The 19293-nt window shown below is 60.5% G+C and overlaps 2 protein-coding genes across 2 annotated transcripts; one reads left to right on the plus strand and one right to left on the minus strand.

Annotated features, from left to right (window-relative positions):
- Window positions 1-1410: 1410 nt before the first annotated feature.
- VOLCADRAFT_116697 (uncharacterized protein) lies at window positions 1411-9744 on the plus strand (the record flags this gene model as incomplete). Its single annotated transcript, XM_002948079.1, has 10 exons — window positions 1411-1443; window positions 4106-5790; window positions 6039-6175; window positions 6686-6750; window positions 7801-7889; window positions 8201-8263; window positions 8544-8637; window positions 8739-8976; window positions 9278-9438; window positions 9601-9744. 10 exons carry the CDS (start codon window positions 1411-1413, stop codon window positions 9742-9744), a joined length of 2709 nt encoding a protein of 902 aa, XP_002948125.1.
- Window positions 9745-11643: 1899 nt separating this feature from the next.
- Window positions 11644-15966, minus strand: VOLCADRAFT_120568 (uncharacterized protein; the record flags this gene model as incomplete). Its single annotated transcript, XM_002948217.1, has 9 exons — window positions 11644-11985; window positions 12324-12517; window positions 13217-13323; window positions 13559-13766; window positions 14117-14263; window positions 14324-14510; window positions 14771-14825; window positions 15269-15362; window positions 15960-15966. 9 exons carry the CDS (start codon window positions 15964-15966, stop codon window positions 11644-11646), a joined length of 1341 nt encoding a protein of 446 aa, XP_002948263.1.
- Between the last annotated feature and the right edge of the window lie 3327 nt (window positions 15967-19293).

Genomic DNA, 19293 nt, shown 5'->3' on the forward strand with positions numbered 1-19293 from the left:
TGAGAAGGAGGAGAAGGAGGAGAAGGAGGAGAAGGAGGAGAAGGAGGAGAAGGAGGCGGAAGCGAACGGGGGGGAGGAGGAGGAGGAGGAGGGGGATGTCCGGGTGCTCGGCGGCCCGGAGGCCGCTGAAGGGGCCGGTACCGGTGTGGTGCCCCTGGCGGCCGCCCCCCCTGCAGGCCCCCCTCAGTGGTTCCCCCTCAGCGTGCATGAGGCCACCGTGGAGCAGCTCCTCGCGGCCGCCGCACCCGACGGACCGGCGGCTGGTGCGGCTGGTGCTATGCCCACTTTGGCCGCCTGGGTGCTGGACATCGGGGCGGACGACAGCAGCAGCGACAACGGCAATGGCGGTGGTGCTGGAGAGCAACAACCCACCACCACAAACACGGATGCCTCTCACGACAACAACAACAACCCTGCGGCCAACGCCCCAGCAACGGCGACTGCCGATGCCGCAGGCGGCGGCAACGCCGGCGCGGAGAACGGCGCCGGTGGTGATGCCGCCGCCGTCGCCGCCGCCTCGGCAGGCCCCGCCGGCGGTGGCAGTCGCCGGTGGCCAGGCGCCCCCCCCGTACCGCTTCATGAACTTACCCTGGAGCAACTGGGTCGTGTGAAGTCGCTGGTGCTGGGTAGTGAGGTACATGTGGGTCCCGTGTTTCGCCTGGCTGCCTGGACCCCCCCGCGGTTAGAGGTGCTGAAGCTGAGGGGCTTCGCGGGGCTGGACCTTTCGAAGATGTGGGCAGGAAACAGCGGAAATGGTGGCGGAGGTGGCGGGGCGGTGGGAAGGGGAGGAAGCATAGGCTCGCAGCTTCGCATGGCGGCCTGCATGCCGCACCTGCGCGTGCTGGATGTAGTGGCGGTGGATGAGGCGGCGGCGGCGGCCACGCGACGCGCCGTGGAGGAGTGGGCGGCGGCGGAGGCGGGACGGGCGCCGCGTATGGAGAAGGCGAGGGTGACGGCGGAGACGGCGGCGGTCATTGTCGCGGATAACGACGCCGTCTGATGTACGACGTGTGGTGTCACGTGTGCAGTACACAACGGCCCTCTATCGCGCAGCGTGGTGGCTGCGGCTGCAAGGGGTTTGAGGCTTGCCTCAGGGTCACCTGGATGTTATCTGCCGTACTGCCGTACTAAGGTAGGGGGTTATGTAGGGCGCGCGGCTGTGACACCTGTGGAGGCGGGAGAACCGGGGGGGGGGGCGTATCCCCGCTGCCGGAAAAAATGTTGACTACTATACTGTGTATATGAATCGCAGTAGGAACCCTGCAGTACTCGGAAGACGATGCGATGTGACTATTAAGGCGCGTGGCTTGGTCGCGTGCGTGCGTGTGTCTGTCTGTGTGTGTGTCTGTCTGTGTGTGTGTCTCTGTGTGGGGGATTGGGTGCTTATTGTGCGGAGGGAGTTGAGAGCACATGGCGGGGCACTTCGTGGGGTGTGTACGGCAAGTGAGTACGGATGCGGTGAGCTAGAGGGATAGGGTAAGTGGGGCTTATGCGCGTAGCTACCTGCCTGGCTAACCGCTGCTAGTAGTGCTGAGAGGTGCAGGTGATTCTTCGGGCGAGTGGCCGTGTGGGCGCTTAGGGGGGGTGGGGCGGGGGGGGTGATCGGGTGTAGATCTGGAGCCCAGAAAGCGGTGGGCAGGTAGGTGGTTAGGAAGTAGGTCAACACAGAGCTCCCACAGCACGCTCCTGTGAGTGGCGCGGGGTGAAGCGCGAGGGTGCACGGGTGGATAGGATGCACGGAGGCATCTGCAGGGCCGCAAGAATTGTAATAGCAGGGGGGGCATCAGGAACAGCAACATGAACGACAAGGAGAGCGAGATGATGATGGTGATGATAATGGTGATGACAATTATGGTAACCTTATTACCTTGCTTCTGCTTTTGTCGGGGATATCGTACCATAGGCGAGACAGGACGAGGCGGAGGCGTTTAGCACCGGGATGTCGAAATGTAGGTAGGGCCACAGCCTGGTTCCAGTGGACGGCTCAAAAGCCGCCACTGCTGCTCTCTCTCTCTCTCTCTCTCTCTCTCTTTCTTTTGTCGTCATGTGTAGTTGTGCAGTCAAATTGACTCGCAGTGCTGGCACGCCGGGGCCGAAAATGCTCCGTAACCATTCTTTTTTCGCTCAACGCCATCAGCTGCGGATTCGCCTTTTGGTCTTGGTGTGAATTTGCTGGTGGTGGTTCTAATGGTGGTGCATTCTACTTTTGCAGGTTGCAGCTCGGTCGTGTTGAGCTTGTTGTTGGTATGCAGCTCTGGAGGGGGGGTCGCAGCTTCCATAGGGCGGTTGCGTACCCGTTGGCTGAGTGGTTGCTTGGGTGGTTAGGTGGTTTACTTGCTGGTTGGTCGAGTGGTTGTGTGTCAGGTCCACTCAGGACTTTTCTGCGGTCCAACAGACTGCAGTGTTTGGAAGTTAGTCGACGAACTTTCGGGACTCGTGTTAGGTGTTGTTGTAACTTCGGAGCTGGCGGAGCTAGGACTGACTCGGACGTACCGCATGTGGTGCTGTTGATCGCTAGCTGGACTAACCAAGCGGACCAATGTATTGACATTGTAAGCCTAAGTTGAGTTTGAAAATTCCGATTTTCTCGGCGTCTCTACGCCAGTATCTCACACACATACACACACATACACACACATGCACACACATACACACACATATACAGATACACAGATACACATGTATGTGTACACACATTCCGTGTGTATGTGTACACACGGAAGAGGGCCGCCATTCTCCTCTTCTGGCGTTTAGCAGTTGCATTACGTGGCTTAGATGTGGCATCGATTGCCAACCACCACCACTTTGTGTAGTGGCTACTCGGACTCTGAGGATCCGCGTGAAGCAGCAGAGGCCGCGATTTGTTTAATTGTTTCAGGTGATTTATAATTGTTTCCAAAGTCTAGGTGTTGAAATGGCAATTGGGATTGGGTACTACTCGCCAGTTTCGTGTAACCCAGTTGATCATCGTCGTCCCCTTCAGCGTGACCGTGAAGGCAAAAGCTGAAACACCCGGGGAGGGGCCCTCTCTGCGAATTTGACTGCCTCTATTTGACTGCCCTCCGAACAGTTTTCAACAGACAGGTCTTCAAGGAATGTCGGGGCGCGACGCGCGAGGTTTGTGATGTTCCTGAGCGAGAGGGTCAAGCAGTGCCCGGTACTCTTGTTGGTGCGGGCCTGCTCCGCAGTGCTCTGCGCCTCATGGGCTATGTGGGTTATCCGTCCACAAGGTTGCCTGCGTGCATACTCTGCACATCGGCTCAGGTTTACATATGTATCAATGTTTGCCTCGCCCGAGCATCCAAAACTGAACGGACCGGTAGCAGGATCTGCGGCAGGTGCCTGCGGCCACGTTTCGCGACGTGGCGCTGTGTCTGTCCTCTGACGTGGCCGGTACTGCTGTGCGAAAATACAGCGGTATATGTGAGGCTAGGGTAACCAGGGCGTGAAACTTGAAGCTGAAATTTGGAGTTTGATCTGAGCCTTGTGATGCGAGAGCTGCAAGTAGAGAGCAAGCAGAAAACCGACCTAATCAATCTGGCAGCAGGTAATGCTCTTTTGCAGCTCCCTGAGGCGCCAAGCTTTGACCCGAGCACTTTGGCCAAGAACAAGATCAAGAATATCCGGAGTTGGGGCTTGCATGCCGTTTTTCTCAAACTGTAACAGAGCTCTGGAAGGCGCTCGAGTCGTTGACGACCCGCGGTTAAAGAGATCGACCTTCTGCCTCCTGACTGCATCACCCTCTTTCCACGTTGCCACAGTTGCTACGCACAGCTCCGGAATCATCGCGCTCAGCTCCACCGCAGCAATTCGCCAGGTAGTTATTCGCACCAGCCGCAATACAAAACCAATTTTGGCAGTAAGCTATGAAGCAATAGGAATAAGAAAGGCAATTAGCCTCAGGTCATTACCAGGCTGGCAAGAACCGGCGCCGTCTTTAACAACCAGTACGAAAGCAGCATCACCACCGACAAGCGCCTTCTTAATTGCGTCCCAAACAAGAGCCAACCGACCGCCCACAGCAATAATGGACGGTACCGCCGACACCAGCGACAACACCGCCATGACACCGGCGTTGCCACCGCTGCCGCCGGCCCCGCCGCAGCGACGCCGAGCGACCCGTGGGTCTTCCTCCACCCTGAAGCCATCGCCTCCCTCCTTCACTGGTACCGTTGCTACATCAGTCACGGAGAGCATTCCTGGGTCGCCGCCACCACAGCAGCAACAGCAGCTACTGCTACATCCACAACGACCCCCCCCACAGCTGGCCTCACCACTGCCCGCGACGCCGGCGACGCCGGGCGCAGCGGCGACGGCGGCCGCAACCCCGCGGTCCGCCACGGACGTTACGGCCGCGGCGGACGTGGAGGCGGGAACGGGAGCGGAAACGGCGGCGGCGGTGGAGGGCCCGCATCGGCAAAGCGGTGCCAAGAGCCGGAGGTCCAAAACCGACAGCAGCAGCGAAGACGACGGCGGCGGCGGCGGCGGCAGCAGCGGCAGCAGCGCCCCGGAGTCCCAGTCCAACATTGGCGCTGAGACGCAAGAACCTGCCCGCCGTACATCTGCGCGCCTACGTAAGCGCGCTGCCGACGTCGCCGCTGCCGCTGTTGCTGCCGCCGCGCCTTCAAACGTACCTTCCGCGATGCCACCTCCGCCACCTCCGCCACCCAAGTCCAGCAACAATGCGAAACGGACCCCTCGCGCCCCGGCTGGCGCTCCGTCCGCAAACGTCGGCGGCGGCGCCGCCTCCGAGCCGAAGCCGCCGTCAAAACGCCGGAAACGGCTGCCGGCTGGCGGCGGCGGTGACGCCGCCGCCGCCACCACTGCTGGTGTGCGCGGAGCCAGTAGCAGCAGCGGCGGCGACGACGACGACGGTGCGGTTGCAGCGGCCTCTAACGATACAGACGGCAATGCCGACAAGCACGTGGCGGCTGGCGATGGCGATGGCGATGGCGAGAAGGACCCGCAAGCGGCGGCGGTTGAACCCGCGGACATGGCGGCGGGACGTGAAGCGGGTGAAGCGGACACGGAGACTGAGGAAGCGGGGGAGATGGAGGAGGTGGACGGCGAGGCCAAGGTGAAAAGGCGGGGCAAGGGCAAGAAGAAGGTGGAACCCGCGGGGGCCAAGCCGCCGCGGCGCACCAAGGCGGTGGTGCAGCAGGAGGTCAGGGAGGCCGCCAACCAGGGGAGGTTTGCGAGCCATGTCACGTTGCACGGGGTGTACCCGCACTCCCGGTCGTACGGTCCCGGAGCGGTGGCGCTCTCGCTGGCGGCACTGGCGACAGCGGAGGAGGGGAATGCCCACCTGGCGGCGGCGGCAGCGGCGGCGGCGGGTGTGCGTGGGAATGCGCTGGCGGCGGCGGAAGACTCGGCGGTGGCGCCAGCGGCCGCTGCGCAAGGTATGAGCATCGCTGTCGGAGGCGACGGCAGCGGCGGTAACTGCGACAGTAACGGGAGCAGCGGCGGCGGCGGCGGTGATGGCGGTAGCAGCAGCGAGGGCACGGAGCGCGACGGCGGCGGAGCAGCGGCGGGGCCGCGCTCCGGCCGCACGCGTCGTGAAGGCGGCGGCGGCGGCCGTCAAGGTCGCGGAGGCCGGTGTCGAAGCCGTACTCGGGCTAAAGCGGCGGCCGGGGGGGCTCAGGAGCACGGAGCGGAAAGGGAAGACGAGGCGGCGGCGGCGACGGCTCCACCACAGCCCGCTGTCGTACACCCGGTGCCCGCTGTCGTACCCAACTTGGGATACGCCTGCCTTTGCATGACACTGCGAGAGTACGACATTTTCGCCAGCAGGTAAGGGGTGTACGACTACTCGACAACTCTCGTGTCTCTCGCAGTGGAGGGTGGCAAGGGGTGTTGGACGCACCGTAACGCACCGTAACGCTAACGCCGCCATCTACACACGCCCCCATATCGTCTTACTGCCGCACCCCAGCACTCACAGCACCTCGGAAGGGCACTCCGTCTTTGGTTTTCTGTACTACCCATTCATCTCACCCGTCCCCCCTCCCCGCACTCCCCCCCCTTCCCCGCCCCCTCAGGGACACCAACCGTGCGGGTTTCCAGTCCCGGGGGTTGCCCCACGTGAGCCAACTCGCGCTCGCCAACTGCCGGGACCTGCGACCGCTGATCGAGTGGAACGAGGCGCACGGAATACGGCTGTTCAGACTGTCGTCGGGTGAGAGCGGTATGTCGGTATGTCGGTATGCCTAGGGCGCTCTTTACGAAGAGAATGTTGTGGCGATGGTTGCGTTGTACCAAGGCATGGCGCGGGTTGTGTGCGTGTGTTTGTGTGTGTTGGGGGGGTAATGGGCTTGATATATGCCACATCACTTCTACGTTAAGGCGACACTTGACTATATCCTATACTGAATCTGTTAAAACCTAATACCAGTATTGTTTCGGTCCCAGATGAGCGTTTAGGGGTGATGGGTGGATGGATGGGTGGAAAAGGTGTGTGTATGTATGTATGTATGTATGTGATGTGTTAAGGGTTCGCAGGGGGTGCAGGAGGGGGTGTTCCCCCTCGCAGTACCCCCACCCAGTTATCGCTCAACCGCCCCCCCTCGGCCATGTGGCACCTCGGACGGAGGTTACCTGGGGGGGCAGATGGATGCATGTCCCCTCCCTCTCCCTCACCCCCCCCCCGCACTCCCCCCACTCCCCCCACACCCTCCCCCCCCGCCAGGCATCCTGCCCTGGATGAGCTTCTACCGTCTGGAGCAGCTGCCTGACGCGGCGGAGATCAAACAGGTGACTGGCGAGGGGGGGTGGGGGAGAGCATGGAGTCCTGAAGGCGGAGAGAGAGTGTGCATGCAGGTATGTATGTATGTATGTATGTATGTATGTATGTATGTATGTATGTATGTATGTATGTATGTATGTATGTATTTATGATGTGTGGGACAGGGGGTCATATCTCCACCCTGCGGCCGCTACCCTGCGAAACCCTGCCTTCCCCGGTATTTCGGGGCACCCTCATCCAGTCACCCTAGCCGACTTCTCAGTGCATCGCTCAGGTTCCGCACTCACCACCAGCATCCAATGGAATCTGCCGGATCGACGGCGGCTCAACTCCATTCCTACTTTATCCCAGGTCACCACCGTCTATCGACTAGGGACACTTTTACCTTCAACCATCGGAAGGATTTTCGACCCTGACAGGTCTCGATCCCGGGATCTCCGGGGGCACCGATGTGTGCTTTTGTGTGTATGCATGTGTGTGTGCGTCCTGAGGGGCTTTGGGCGGGTCCTGCGGCTTTGTGGGAGTGGTTCGTTTTGAAATGTGGTGGCAAGTGGTGGGAATGTGTTGGTGGGAACTATCAACCCCCCGACTTTATAACCGCCAATGCAAGTCGTCAACCACTAACCGGTGCCACAACCGCTCAACAACCGCCATCCTAACAGCCTTGCCAACTGCCAATCTGCAAAACACAATTATAACCGTAACCCCAACCGCTTATGGGGCATCCGTACACAGGCTCCACATTGCGGAGCCGATGGCCCGCAAGGCCACACGAGCCGTACAACTCCACCTGCCTGCCCGCTATCCCTCATATCCCCCTGCTCTCCCCGCTCACCTGATCGTGCACAGCCACTCTTCCGTCGCACTGCTCGTCCGGCCCCCCGCCTCCCCTTCCTCTCCCGCCCCCTCCCCGACCTCCGCCGGGCCCAGCACCGTACTTCCGCTCCCCACCCCACACCTCACCACACCCATCAAAACCTGTCAACCCCCTAACCCCCTACCGCCCGGTACACATACACATACATACATACACACACAGAACCCCTGACCCCCGGCAGGCACTCGCAGACGCGGGGGCTGCCGCCCGGCGTTACGGCCACCGCCTCACCTTCCACCCCTCCGAGTTCACCAAGATTGCCAGTGACAAGTGAGAGTGGAGGGGTGAGGGAGGAGGAGTGTGTGTGTATGTGTGTGTGTGTAAAGGCACGGCATGGAGATATTGATTACCGAGTAATGGCATTCCTTCCATTTAGCTCCGTAAGGGTGAGGGGGGGGAGGAGTGGGCTGTTGGGGCGTGTATCCGCGGGGTTTTAGGGCCCGCAACACGTAAGGAATCAGGACTCCCTTTCATATATTATTATTAGACATTACTGCGCTGGCTGGCAGCCGTGATTATGTTCTTTACTTCCCCCCAACCCCACCCCCCACCCCACCCAACCCCCGATGTCCCCTTCCCAGGCCTGAGGTGGTCGAGACCAGCGTCAAGGAGCTTGAGGTGCACAGCCTCATCCTGGATACCATGTGGGGGCGGGGGTGGGGTGGGGTGGGGGGAGGGGAGGGGTGGGGGGCTGGGGGGTTGGGGTGGGGTGGGGTGGGGTGGGATGGGGTGGGTGGGGGGTTTGCGTGTCCGTGTGCTTGACTTAGGGTTAGGGCCACGAGATGGCAGGTTGAAGGAGTCACACCCACCCACCAAGCAGAAGTAGACACCAGCCTAAACGAGTAGCCGTCAGCAGTGTGGAGTACGTATGTATGTTTAAAAGTGTGTGTGTATTGGTGTCCGCCGTACCCCCCCCCCCTTCAGGGGTTTCCTCCCCGCTACTCCCTTCAACAAGATCAACATCCACGTTGGCGGAGTGTACGGCGACAAGATCGCATCCATGGACAGGTTTGCAAAGGTGCCGTTGAGATGGCTGATGTGCGGGACGGTTATTCCCGCCCCGAGCTCTCCCGCCAGCGATAATTGCATATGCCGCACTTTGTCGTATGTGCTGTGCAGGTGGTTCTGGAGCGGCTGAGTCCCAACTGTCGGTCTCGGTTGACGGTTGAGAACGACGACCGGCCGTCCATGTACTCTGTACGGGATCTGATGTACCTCGCGAATAAGGCCCACATCCCCATCGTCTTCGATTTCCACCATCACCGCTTCTGCACAGGCGGGCGCGGGAGGGGGGGGCCACGCAGCGCTCTCTTAGCCTCTTGGGTTCACCGAGCAGTAGCGACCCTCCTGTGTGGCGGTCCCCGCACAGCCCGTATAGCCTCTGTAGCGGACATACGATTTGCATCGACGCGTCGCTGTACTGCATCCCACCAACCAACTTGCACCTGGTTTCCAACAACACGTACTTCGTTGTCTCACATACATACGTACATACATACGCACATAGACAAATAAACGCACATAAGTGGACTCCTCCCCAAACCCAACCCACTCCAACCACGTAATCATCCGTACACGCATCTCTTCGACATTGGCCCAGCGCCCACAATGACACACGCACCCAACCACCCAACCGACTCAACCAACCAACCACCCAGGCGGCCTCAGCGAGGAGGAGGCGTTCCGTCTGGCGATCAGCACATGGCCCCCAGGTGTACGACCTGTCGTACACTGGAGTGAGAGTCAAGAGGGGCGCCGCCCTCACGCACACAGCGATTACGTGTCCGGCCCCATCAACTTGTACGGCATGGAGAACGAGGTACGAACAATCCTTGAAATGTCGGGAGCGGTTGACGGGAGCGAGTATGTAATGACGACGTTGAAAAGAGTGATTCAGCAGGACATCACACATTGTAGATGCGGCCGCACTTCCTGATCCCCCCGTGTCCTGCCGCGCCTCTACCCCCCAACCCCCCTTCAGGTGGATGTGATGATAGAGAGCAAGGCTAAGGAGGTGGCGCTGCTGCACTACCGGGAGGCGGCTCTGGGGGGCCGGCCGGCTGTACGACCGGAGCTTGGGGGCGGAAGGGGCCCGGAGGGGCCGGAGGGGGGAGATGACGACTAGATCCGGATCCAGATCTGCCTCCGCGGATCTCCTTCGATGTGATTGAGGCGGATCCCCGCAATGTCCCGGAGTGTAATATTCAGGTGGAGGGGCGGTTCGTTACGAGTGAAGACAGTTACGGGCTCCTTAATCCGCCTGTGTGCAACAGCAGGTGGAACTTAAGGTCCAGCCATTGGTTTGTTAGGGGGTTGTGGGGGAAAGAAAGCGGTCGTTGGTGACATGCATGCGGCTTTCGGGGCGAGGGAGGAGCGACGGTGATGGCGGAGGAAAGCCTGCAGGAGGAACCGCCGGGGCCCCCCCCGAAGGGGAGGAGTTCGGAGCCCTTATCCATTGGGTTGATGTCGGAGTTGCGATAAGAACAAGTCCCTCGCCATATATCGGGGGGGGGGGGATGCCGGAGGGAGGGGTGCCGGAGGGAGGGGTGCCGGAGGGAGGGGTGCCAGCTCGCGCGGATGTGGGAGGGAACTACCACATCTCATATCATCTCATTTCTGAAGAGCTGATGTTTGTGGACGCGGTGTTTGAGGAAGGCCTGTGTGCTTAGGAGACGTTGCGACCCTGGAGGGAGTGGCGCGCGGTGACATACGCGCAAACACACCAATAAGCTTTATGCGGTCATGATTCGGCTCGCGTACATGCGTCATGCGAATACGGGCGAAAAGTACGACGATACGGGAGGTACAACAGAGCCTTATTACCGCTGCGCCCCAACATGTGCATCCAGCGGGTAGTGGCGGTGACCCTGTGTATGTATGTATGTGCATGTCGGCACGCGCATGCATTTCGCAGAATTAATTAACGGAAGGAATTACGGCATCACGACAATCTTCCCTTCAGAAGGGGAAGTGGAGCTCTCCTGCTTGGCAGCAGGTTAACATGCGGTTGTGTGTGCGCGCGGAGAGGGGAGGGGCCATTACTTGAAATCCGTGCTATGCTATCTCGGATATCGAGGTGATGGCCGGACAGCTCTCACACTCCGCCCGGGGGTCGAGGCCTCTATAGCCCCCCAGGAGCTGTTGGGGCACCCCGCAATCCGCCTGGGTTGCAGTGGAACCGCTGGACCGCTGGACCGCTGGAAAACCCCGCACGCATGTACGAGCTATTTGTACGGCACCAGCGACTGGCATACCGTGGAGTATGCAGTAATGAGCGAAAGGTGTAGTTATGTTGATGTCGCTGTTGTCTCGACTGCTCGACTGGTGGCAGCCGCCTGACAGGCTCCGGAAGGGTCACTTGAAGTTGGGATGAACTGTGAGGATGAGAGCTGTGAGAATGGCTGGCACCCCTATATAGCTTGGTCAGTCTCTCAATCGCGGACAGATCACCATCACCGTTGATCACTCATGTGCAGCTCCGCGCAGCAATCTATGTGGCCTGTGATGGTGAGGGTCAAGACACCACCTGCATGTGCATGTGCATGTGCACCTTGGGAGAGTGACGCACCTCCAAGGGGGGTAACACGCCGAGATATCGCTGAAGGATAAACCCCACACAGGACGGTGCAGGACAAAATAGCCGAGGTGGGATAACCGAGGTGAAGCTCACGCCAGGGGGGGGTGAAGAGAAAACCTTGCTACGGCGAGAGAAAACCTTACCACAGCACAGGGCACAGAGAGCAAAGAGAGCAAAAAGTACCACAAGACCTCTTCTGCATCACCTCGCCACCCCCATAATACACACACACATAGCTCACACACACACACACACAAAGCTTGCCACTTCTCGTCCACACGGAACTCAACCCAGCGGCGGACAACACTGCCACCTCTCTACTTCGCAGCCGTCATACCCACCACCTTGACGTTGTCGGCACAACAAGCGGTACGTCTTCACCGGCAACAAGCCCGCGCAGCTGTGTGTTCATCGTCATCACCCCCCGTGCCCCCGCGCCATCATCCCTCACGGAGGGACCCCCGCTGCGGCTCGCCCCGCCACCACCCGCAGTATTGCCGCCCACTCCCCCACGTGCCGCTTGTACGGCTCCAGGTCGTCCTCCTGTACGGGCGTTGACAGTTGATGGCCCTCCTGGGAGGTCCCCCCCCTCAGCGGTGGGAGCGGCGCTGATGAGTCCTCCCCTTTTGGTGGCTGCCCCTCGCCGTCCTCTACTGCGCCTTCCTTGCGGTTGTTGCTATCAGTGTTGGTGTTCGTGTTGTTGGTAGTAAGCTGCTCTTGTGGCGGTGGTAGTGCTGGCATGTGTTTAGAGAGGAAATGGGTGATGCACCACATGTTGATGTGATGAGCCTGCGGAGGGGGGAGGGGAAGGGGGGAGGGGGGGGGAGGGGGAGGGGGGAGGGCGGGGAAGTGACACACGTGTGTGCGGGAGTTGGGGGCTCGTGCGGGAGATGTGTTTTTGGGGGGAAGAGGAGAGAATGCGAAACACACAAAGGTGTGTGTTTCGCCACATGTACGGACACGAAAACCCCCAAACCCCAAAACCCAAGGCAATACGTGCATAACTCCTTCCCTTCCCCCCGCACGAGAGCGCACCCACCCACCCATACATACATACACACACACACTCGGTAACACGCTCAACTGGCACTCCAACCACCCCAACGACCACCCCAACGACCACCCACCCTCCGCGGCTCCAAACTGGATCGGATGCCGAGCAGTCGCAACAGGGCCGACAGCGACTTCCCGAACACCAACAGGACGTCATCGAAGTTGCCGTGTGTGCTGCCGCGGGGTACCACCAGCAGCGCCCCCCCGCCCCCCGCTGCCGCCGCAGACAGCACGCGCTCTTGATTCTCCCCCCCGCATTTGAGCTTGCCTGCGGACAACCACAGGCCACCAACCGAACAACCGACAGACAGACGAGGACAAGGAGGAGAGGGAGGAAGGGGAGGGGGAGGGGGAGGGCAGCAAACAGGCAGAGCTGAAAAGGGTCGCGCAAGTTTGTGAGGAACTGAGGCCAAGTCCTCCGGAGGGCGAAGAGGCGGACGCGGAGGCGGGTCCCCGCAGATTGGAGCCAAATGGATCTCATGACGGCCCAACTAACTGATATCGGACGGAAGAGAGCTCGTAGGGAAGGGCGGTTTAGTGGTTCCGGAGCCGAGCCTAACAATTCGTCGTATTGCTAAGTATCCACCCAGCCGACGATACATACATGCATGCATACGTACATACATACATACACCGACCGGGAATGCAGTGCCAGGACCCCTGGTGCTTTGTAAGTACTGCTGCGTGCTGCGGCATCACCCCCATCACCCCCTTAACCCGTCACGGCTACTGCTACTGCTGCTGCTACTGCTACTGGGGGTGTGGTTGGCAACCCGTCAGAGCTCAGAGCTACATCCAACTCCGCAGTCACCCTGCTGTCGGGCACACGGACACGCGCAACCACACGCACATACACATGGTGGCGACCGGGTGACCCGCACCCCCCCCGCACAACAACAGCTCCCTCCTCCACCGGCGGGGCCCCCTCCCCCCCTCGGGGGGTTGGGGAGGGAGGGATTCGGCCCACCTTGCGCGTTGGGTGTGTTCCAGTCCTCACTCCCAATGACCAGCAGCGGGGCCCCCGGGGGACACCTCCAGCGGCTAAGTACGGGCCAGGAGTCGTCAAAGCAGTCCCTGACGGTCGGGATGGGGACGGGGGGGGCCGGAAGGGGGTAAAGGAAAGACAGGCGGGAGGGTGGGGCCGCCTGAAAAGGAGTCGTCGTCCGGACAGAGATTTGGCACGTGGGGTGGCTCCAGTGGCTCCCGCCTGAGCGCCGAGTGGTGACCGATGACCAAAGGTTAAAAACAATGCTCTCCCTCCCCCCCCTTTGCCTCCCTCCCTTCCGAGCCCCCGTCGGCCCTCGCCTACCACCAAGGGTCCAGGCTCACCGCCGCCTTGAAGTACGGCAGCGAAGCCGCCGCCGCTGCTGCCGTGGCGCCGCCGTAGCTGTGCCCCGCCACCGCCACCCGCCGGAGATCCAACCTGCCCCGGAGGCTGTCCGCTACCGCAGGCGGCAGTTCTCGTACGACAGCGGAGGCGGAAACGTCGCCTTCCGCACCGACGTCGAATATCGTACCTACGTCGGGTGCGGGGCTCCGGTGCTCAGGCGCCGTCACACAGCACGACACACACCTGGAATTCTTGGAAGGCAACCTTCCTTTGCGGGCGTGTGTTTGCGGGGTTTGACACATCCGGGGTGGCTGACCCTCCCTGCCAACTGCTCGGCCAGAGCCACCCGAAACTCGAACGACCCAGCGCTGCAATCGACCCGTCAGGAGCTGTAGGGGGGGCTGCGGGAGGGGGAGAAGGTGACGCAGCCCTCTTCCTCCCCCCGCGGGATAAGTCCTCTGTTGCCCTACTGATTCATCCCCATTCACCCCCTACCCCCTACCCCACCACTACCACCACCACCCCACACACACACACCGCGGTGCAACCGCTCCATCAGCTCGTACACCCCCGCCACCTCAGCCACGCGGTGACGGGTCTTCCGCAGCTGCTCAGGTTTATCACCCAGGCCGCCGTAAAAGCACCACTCGCTGCCCCCACCCGCCTCCACGCACTGAGAGACACCTCCAACAGCAGCAGCAGCATTAGCCGCCGCCGCGGGGGACGGGCGCGGTGCCGCAGCACCTCCCGCTTCCCGGGCATTGACTGCCGCTGCTGCTGCTGCTGCTGCATCCCCAGGGTTAGTGGGTTCTGCAGTAATAGCGGTGGAGGTAGCGGGTGTGCGGTTGGGGGCGGGCGGGTCCGCCCCTCTGGGCAGTCGGGCGCAGCTGGCGCTGCCGTCGCTGTGTTCCAGAGCCACCACCACATAGCCCTGGACGGGGGGAGGGGGATGCCTGGGGTTTAGGGTTTGGCGGGGTTGGGAGGGGGGGTAGAGGGGACCATGGTTGTGGGGGGGGGAAGAACACTAAATTACTAAGTCATGGTGGACATCCGTCCAACTCCAGCTTGAGCCTGTCGTTCAGGCCGCAGCTTCCCTTCATACGGCCTCCTTCCTTCCCACCACCTCACAGCATCACAGCGGTACATACAGCGGTACATACATACAGCGCCACAGGGCGGAGGCCCAGCCACCTGAGACGCCAGTTCGATGCAGATGCTGCTGTAGGCGTTACGGGTGCCCGCGAGCCTGGCAACGCCACAGGACAGGGGGCGGGGGGGAGGGGCGGGCAAGGGGGGGGCGACGAATAACCCCCCGGCGAGGTTAGGGCGCTGGAAGGAGCGGCGGATGTTGGCGGGGTGATGAAGCTGATGAAGTTGGGTGCCTGAGGAGATGGAAGACGGGCCACGTAGACCCGGCCCGCATCAGGGACATGTCTGATACATGGTGATACACCCCTCCCCTCCCCTCCCACGGGCGCCTGCGGGGTGGCTGGTCCCCTCCCGGTTGTTGCAGTGCAGTGGTAGGTGGGAGACAAGCGCTGGGAGGTGGATGCGAAGGAAAGTGGAGCCGCGTGTCCCCGCCTGACGGGGGCTGGGGCAGAATGGTAAGCGGCACCACACTGCCCGGATGACCATCATTGTGCTGCAGCTACATGAGGTTGCGGTAGCTGCCGACCCACCGGTACTCACCCATGAGAAAACACCACAACGGGCAGGAGGCCGGGGGCGGCTGCCGGGTTTGCTGCGGGGGCGTTGTAGTACACGGGAAGCACACGGCTGCCGCCTGCAGGGTACCGAGAGGATGGTGCGCCTCGGATTGTGAACAGCGGTCCCGAAAAGACATTAGGACTTGGTTGTGTGGATGTAATCTGCTTGTATGTGGATCAGGTTGGTACGCGGACCGAGGCCGGCACTATTGAGATCCGGGAACCACGGGGCCCACGGGGCACGCTCGGCCCAAACCTCTTACCCAGTGCCCAAGCGGCGGCAACCAAGGCGGATCTTGACAATTCAGTTTTCCATGTTTTTTTCGCGACCATCTTGAACACGTACCCTGTTCGATGAGTGTCATTCGTAGCGAGATTGTTAGGCTAGCAAGGCGAGCCCGAGCTATTTTCAAGGGTGGCCATTTGTAATTAAACCAAAAGTTGGGCAAAAGAGCTGATTGCGCACAAGCTTAGCAACCCCTTGCAGAAAGTTTGGCATTTCGTCGCTTTTCCAAGCACGGCAAACAAACGACCCGCGGAAAACGCACCAATGTAGCCCCTGCACGCAAATGAGAAACACTTAAATGAGCGGAACCGGTGATCCAGTGACAAATCCAGTGACAAAATGCAATTCTTGCACGGGCCGTCGACTGAGCAGCGCTGCTGCCGCTGACCTGGCATAGTTGATGTGAGGAATCCATGTGCAAGGAAGCGTCCATGAACGTTGGCAGGGATAGAAGAGCCGCGCGGCGAGACGATCCACGGCCTGCCCCGCACATGTCGCTGCCAGGTCTGCCACACCCACAGGAAGTGGTCCGGTAGGATTCATCCCCACGCAAATACTGGTTGGTACTCAGATACAACGGTGAACTCAGGCAAGTTATAAGCACCGAGCGGGATGAAGTTCGGAAGGTGAGGCTCTGCTTGGTCTTGGCGTTACACAAGATCCCCCGTCCGATTTCCTTGTTAGTAAAATGCTGTGTAAGCCCCACTGGCAGTCTGGCGAAGCGAGACATAACACGAATTTCACAATTGCCCGTTAGTTGAACAAAACAACTGATGCGCACGCTTAGTCAAGCATGTCGTAAACGTACGGCAGGCATGAGACGACATCAGAGAATGAATCGCGAAGAGCCCAAGCACCCGCATACGATGCCCCAAAAGAAATGATGCCGGCCATGATCATGAAAATAAATCTAGGACAAAGCGCGCGTTCCTGCGCCATTCAGCGGCAAGGAAGTAAAAACGTCGCGGGGCTCTGGCCCCGCCATGCATTGCGCACAAAGCTCTCCTCTCTACCACCTCTTCTGACCCGCTTTCCCGCCAAAACCATTCAAGGCTACCAACGGCCTGAGGGAGATAGCCCATGGCCGCCTTTGCTGCCAAACCTCCGCACTGCCGTAGCCGTCTCCATCCTCACTCCCACGCGCGGAGAAGTGGCCCCATCCACACAGATTTCCCCCCCTCGTCCTCCTCCTCCCCCACAACGCCTCGAAGTGCGCCTCGTCTCTTGCGAAGCAACCCTACTCGCCCCTCAACATGTTTAAATCGTCCTAGGCCCTCCGCAAACTCCAGCCTGGACATGGCTCAACTACTGTCCCAAACGCGTCCGGATTCGGATTCCGCATTCGGATCAGGGGCCCCAACATCCGCTTGGGAGCCACCGCCCATATGCATGTATGTATGTATGCATGCAGGGGTTCATCAATCCTCCCACCTTCCTACCCCTCCTACCTCCCCCTCCTCCTCCTGGTCTTGCCTCATCGCAGAGGTCATCGTGCGCAGAGCTCCGGGGCAGGCAGCCCAGGTCTGCTCCTGCTAAGGGACCATCTCTACCCCCACCCCGAGGGGGAGGGCGAGGGGGAGGGAGAGCAAAACATCCGACCACCACTCCACCCAATACACACAACTCCATGTGTCTACTGCTCTGCCATTATTATTAGGAATCCTGGTAGTATACTTGCCAAAACAGGTATTTATAGTTACTAAAACAAAGAAACATACATAGAGACGCAGACGGCGTTCAGGAGGCCGCGCATCGCAGCACGGCAAAGCAAAGCAGGGGCGAGTTGGTTCCGCCGCGCAGCATCAGCATTACCAGGAACATTCCACAGTACGGCTCGGTGTAGCTCAGCCATGGATCACGCCAGCCAGAAAGAAGCAGTTATTCCAACGCTGTCGCCGCTGCCCCCCTGGCAAGATGCCCCCAGACGCAGCGCAACCCCCCCATTGACACGAGCGTCCAACCCACCGCCCGGCGCTGTCCACCTTCCCACCCTCTGGTGCTGAACGCCGCTCAGATCGCAGACCGACCCCGCAGTAGGCTGCCTACTCGTGGTCGCCCCAGGGGTGCGGGGGTGGAGTTGGGGTAGGTCCCCGGCAGATAGCCACCTCGGTGGTGGGCGTGTGCGGAACACACCCGGCTGCCGGACAAAGGTCCGCCCTACCTCTCCCCCCACGAGCTGCTTTCCCTCCTCCTTTTGTGGATAGCCAAGGGTGTACCTCCGGAGCATGTACGTTCTGCGTCAACACGCGCGCGCATGTACAACAAGTGACCAACCCCATCCTCACCATCAGTGTTCACAGCGGCCCGGTTCTGGTCACATTCCGGCCGTCACAAAGCAGGTGGTTCAGTTCCAGTCCACCTATCACCCCTATCCAGTCCGACACCTCGCATACATGAAGCAGCGCGACCACGGCATATCGCAGCTCAGCTATTATTTCGCCCGTCAGTTTGCCTTGTAGTGTCATAAGCTGTACTGCACTGGATCTGAGTACGGCACCCACTGGTACCTCGCGCCGGCGGATCCCGTGCACGGGGGCCTTTTGAGACCACCGCGACCAGAATCACGACTGACTACCACAGCCGCGGCTTGCGACAGCTCGTCTCGCCGGCGGGCCATCATGGCCGCTGCCAAAGCACCAAAAAAGAGCCCAGAGGAGGTAGCAAAAGCATCAGCAAAGTCAGCCGCCAGCCTGATGGCCTGATGTCGCACCCCTAACATATACACCTAATATCACTTTTTGCATTCTAATTACACCTTAATCCTACACGGGGAAGAGATCAACCGCAGGACCGCACTGAGGATTGAGTTTCTCACAGATTTCCCGTTGCGCCCCAGCAGCAGCAGCAGCAGCCGTCGTTCACATACGAGCATCGACATCTTTCCTCCACAATAATAGTAAATATATGGTACATCCATCCAACTTCAACACACACACATACATACACGCAAAGGAGTACCAGATCGACCGGGGGAGCCCGGAACTCCCAGCGGAGCGCGAGGGCGGGTGGGGCAGACGGGGGTGCAGAAACACCACCACGACATGTTGCCACCGTGGACAGCCCGCGCCCGCACGCCGCATTGCACCCACGCCACGCCCTTCACCTTGGGTTAGGTGCCCAGATAGCACACGCCCCCATGCTGCCCTGCTGCCGGCGGAGCTTTGGACGGTGTCCATCCGTGCTGTCGTCGTTCTTCATACACATCAAGGGGCCAGTCAAGGAGCCAATCATGCGTCCATCTCTCCCCCTTCTTACGGATGTGTGTCCGCCCCGGTGCGTCTCTTGGTTCCTTTCATGGTGAGCGCACAAACGCGCCACAGGGATACTGCGAGGTACTGCGTCAGCTGGCACGTGCCGCATGACCGCCTTATTCGCACCATCACCTCCTCTTCACTGCCCCCCCCTCCACACCCATCTGAAGCCTCACGGCTGCCAAGGACAGGAGGGGGTCGCGACCCGGCAACCCCCACGCAGCCAGCGCGCGGGAAAGGACTGATGAGTCTCTGCATGCACGCCACCACCACCAGCGAACATCAACGCCGGCTCGCAGCCCCCTCCCCGGTACCTTTGGCGCGTGGCGCGGAAAACAAGGTTGCAGAGGAGGAGGGATGGCTGTCTCAATTTAAGAAAGCGTACTATATCGATGTCACATGAATAGAAGTCCCCTCCCCCCCAACACACACAGTCCGACGGCCGGTCTCAAATCCATAAACCACCAAACG

The sequence above is a fragment of the Volvox carteri genome, assembly GCF_000143455.1.
Source record: "Volvox carteri f. nagariensis unplaced genomic scaffold VOLCAscaffold_9, whole genome shotgun sequence".
NCBI lineage: Eukaryota > Viridiplantae > Chlorophyta > Chlorophyceae > Chlamydomonadales > Volvocaceae > Volvox > Volvox carteri.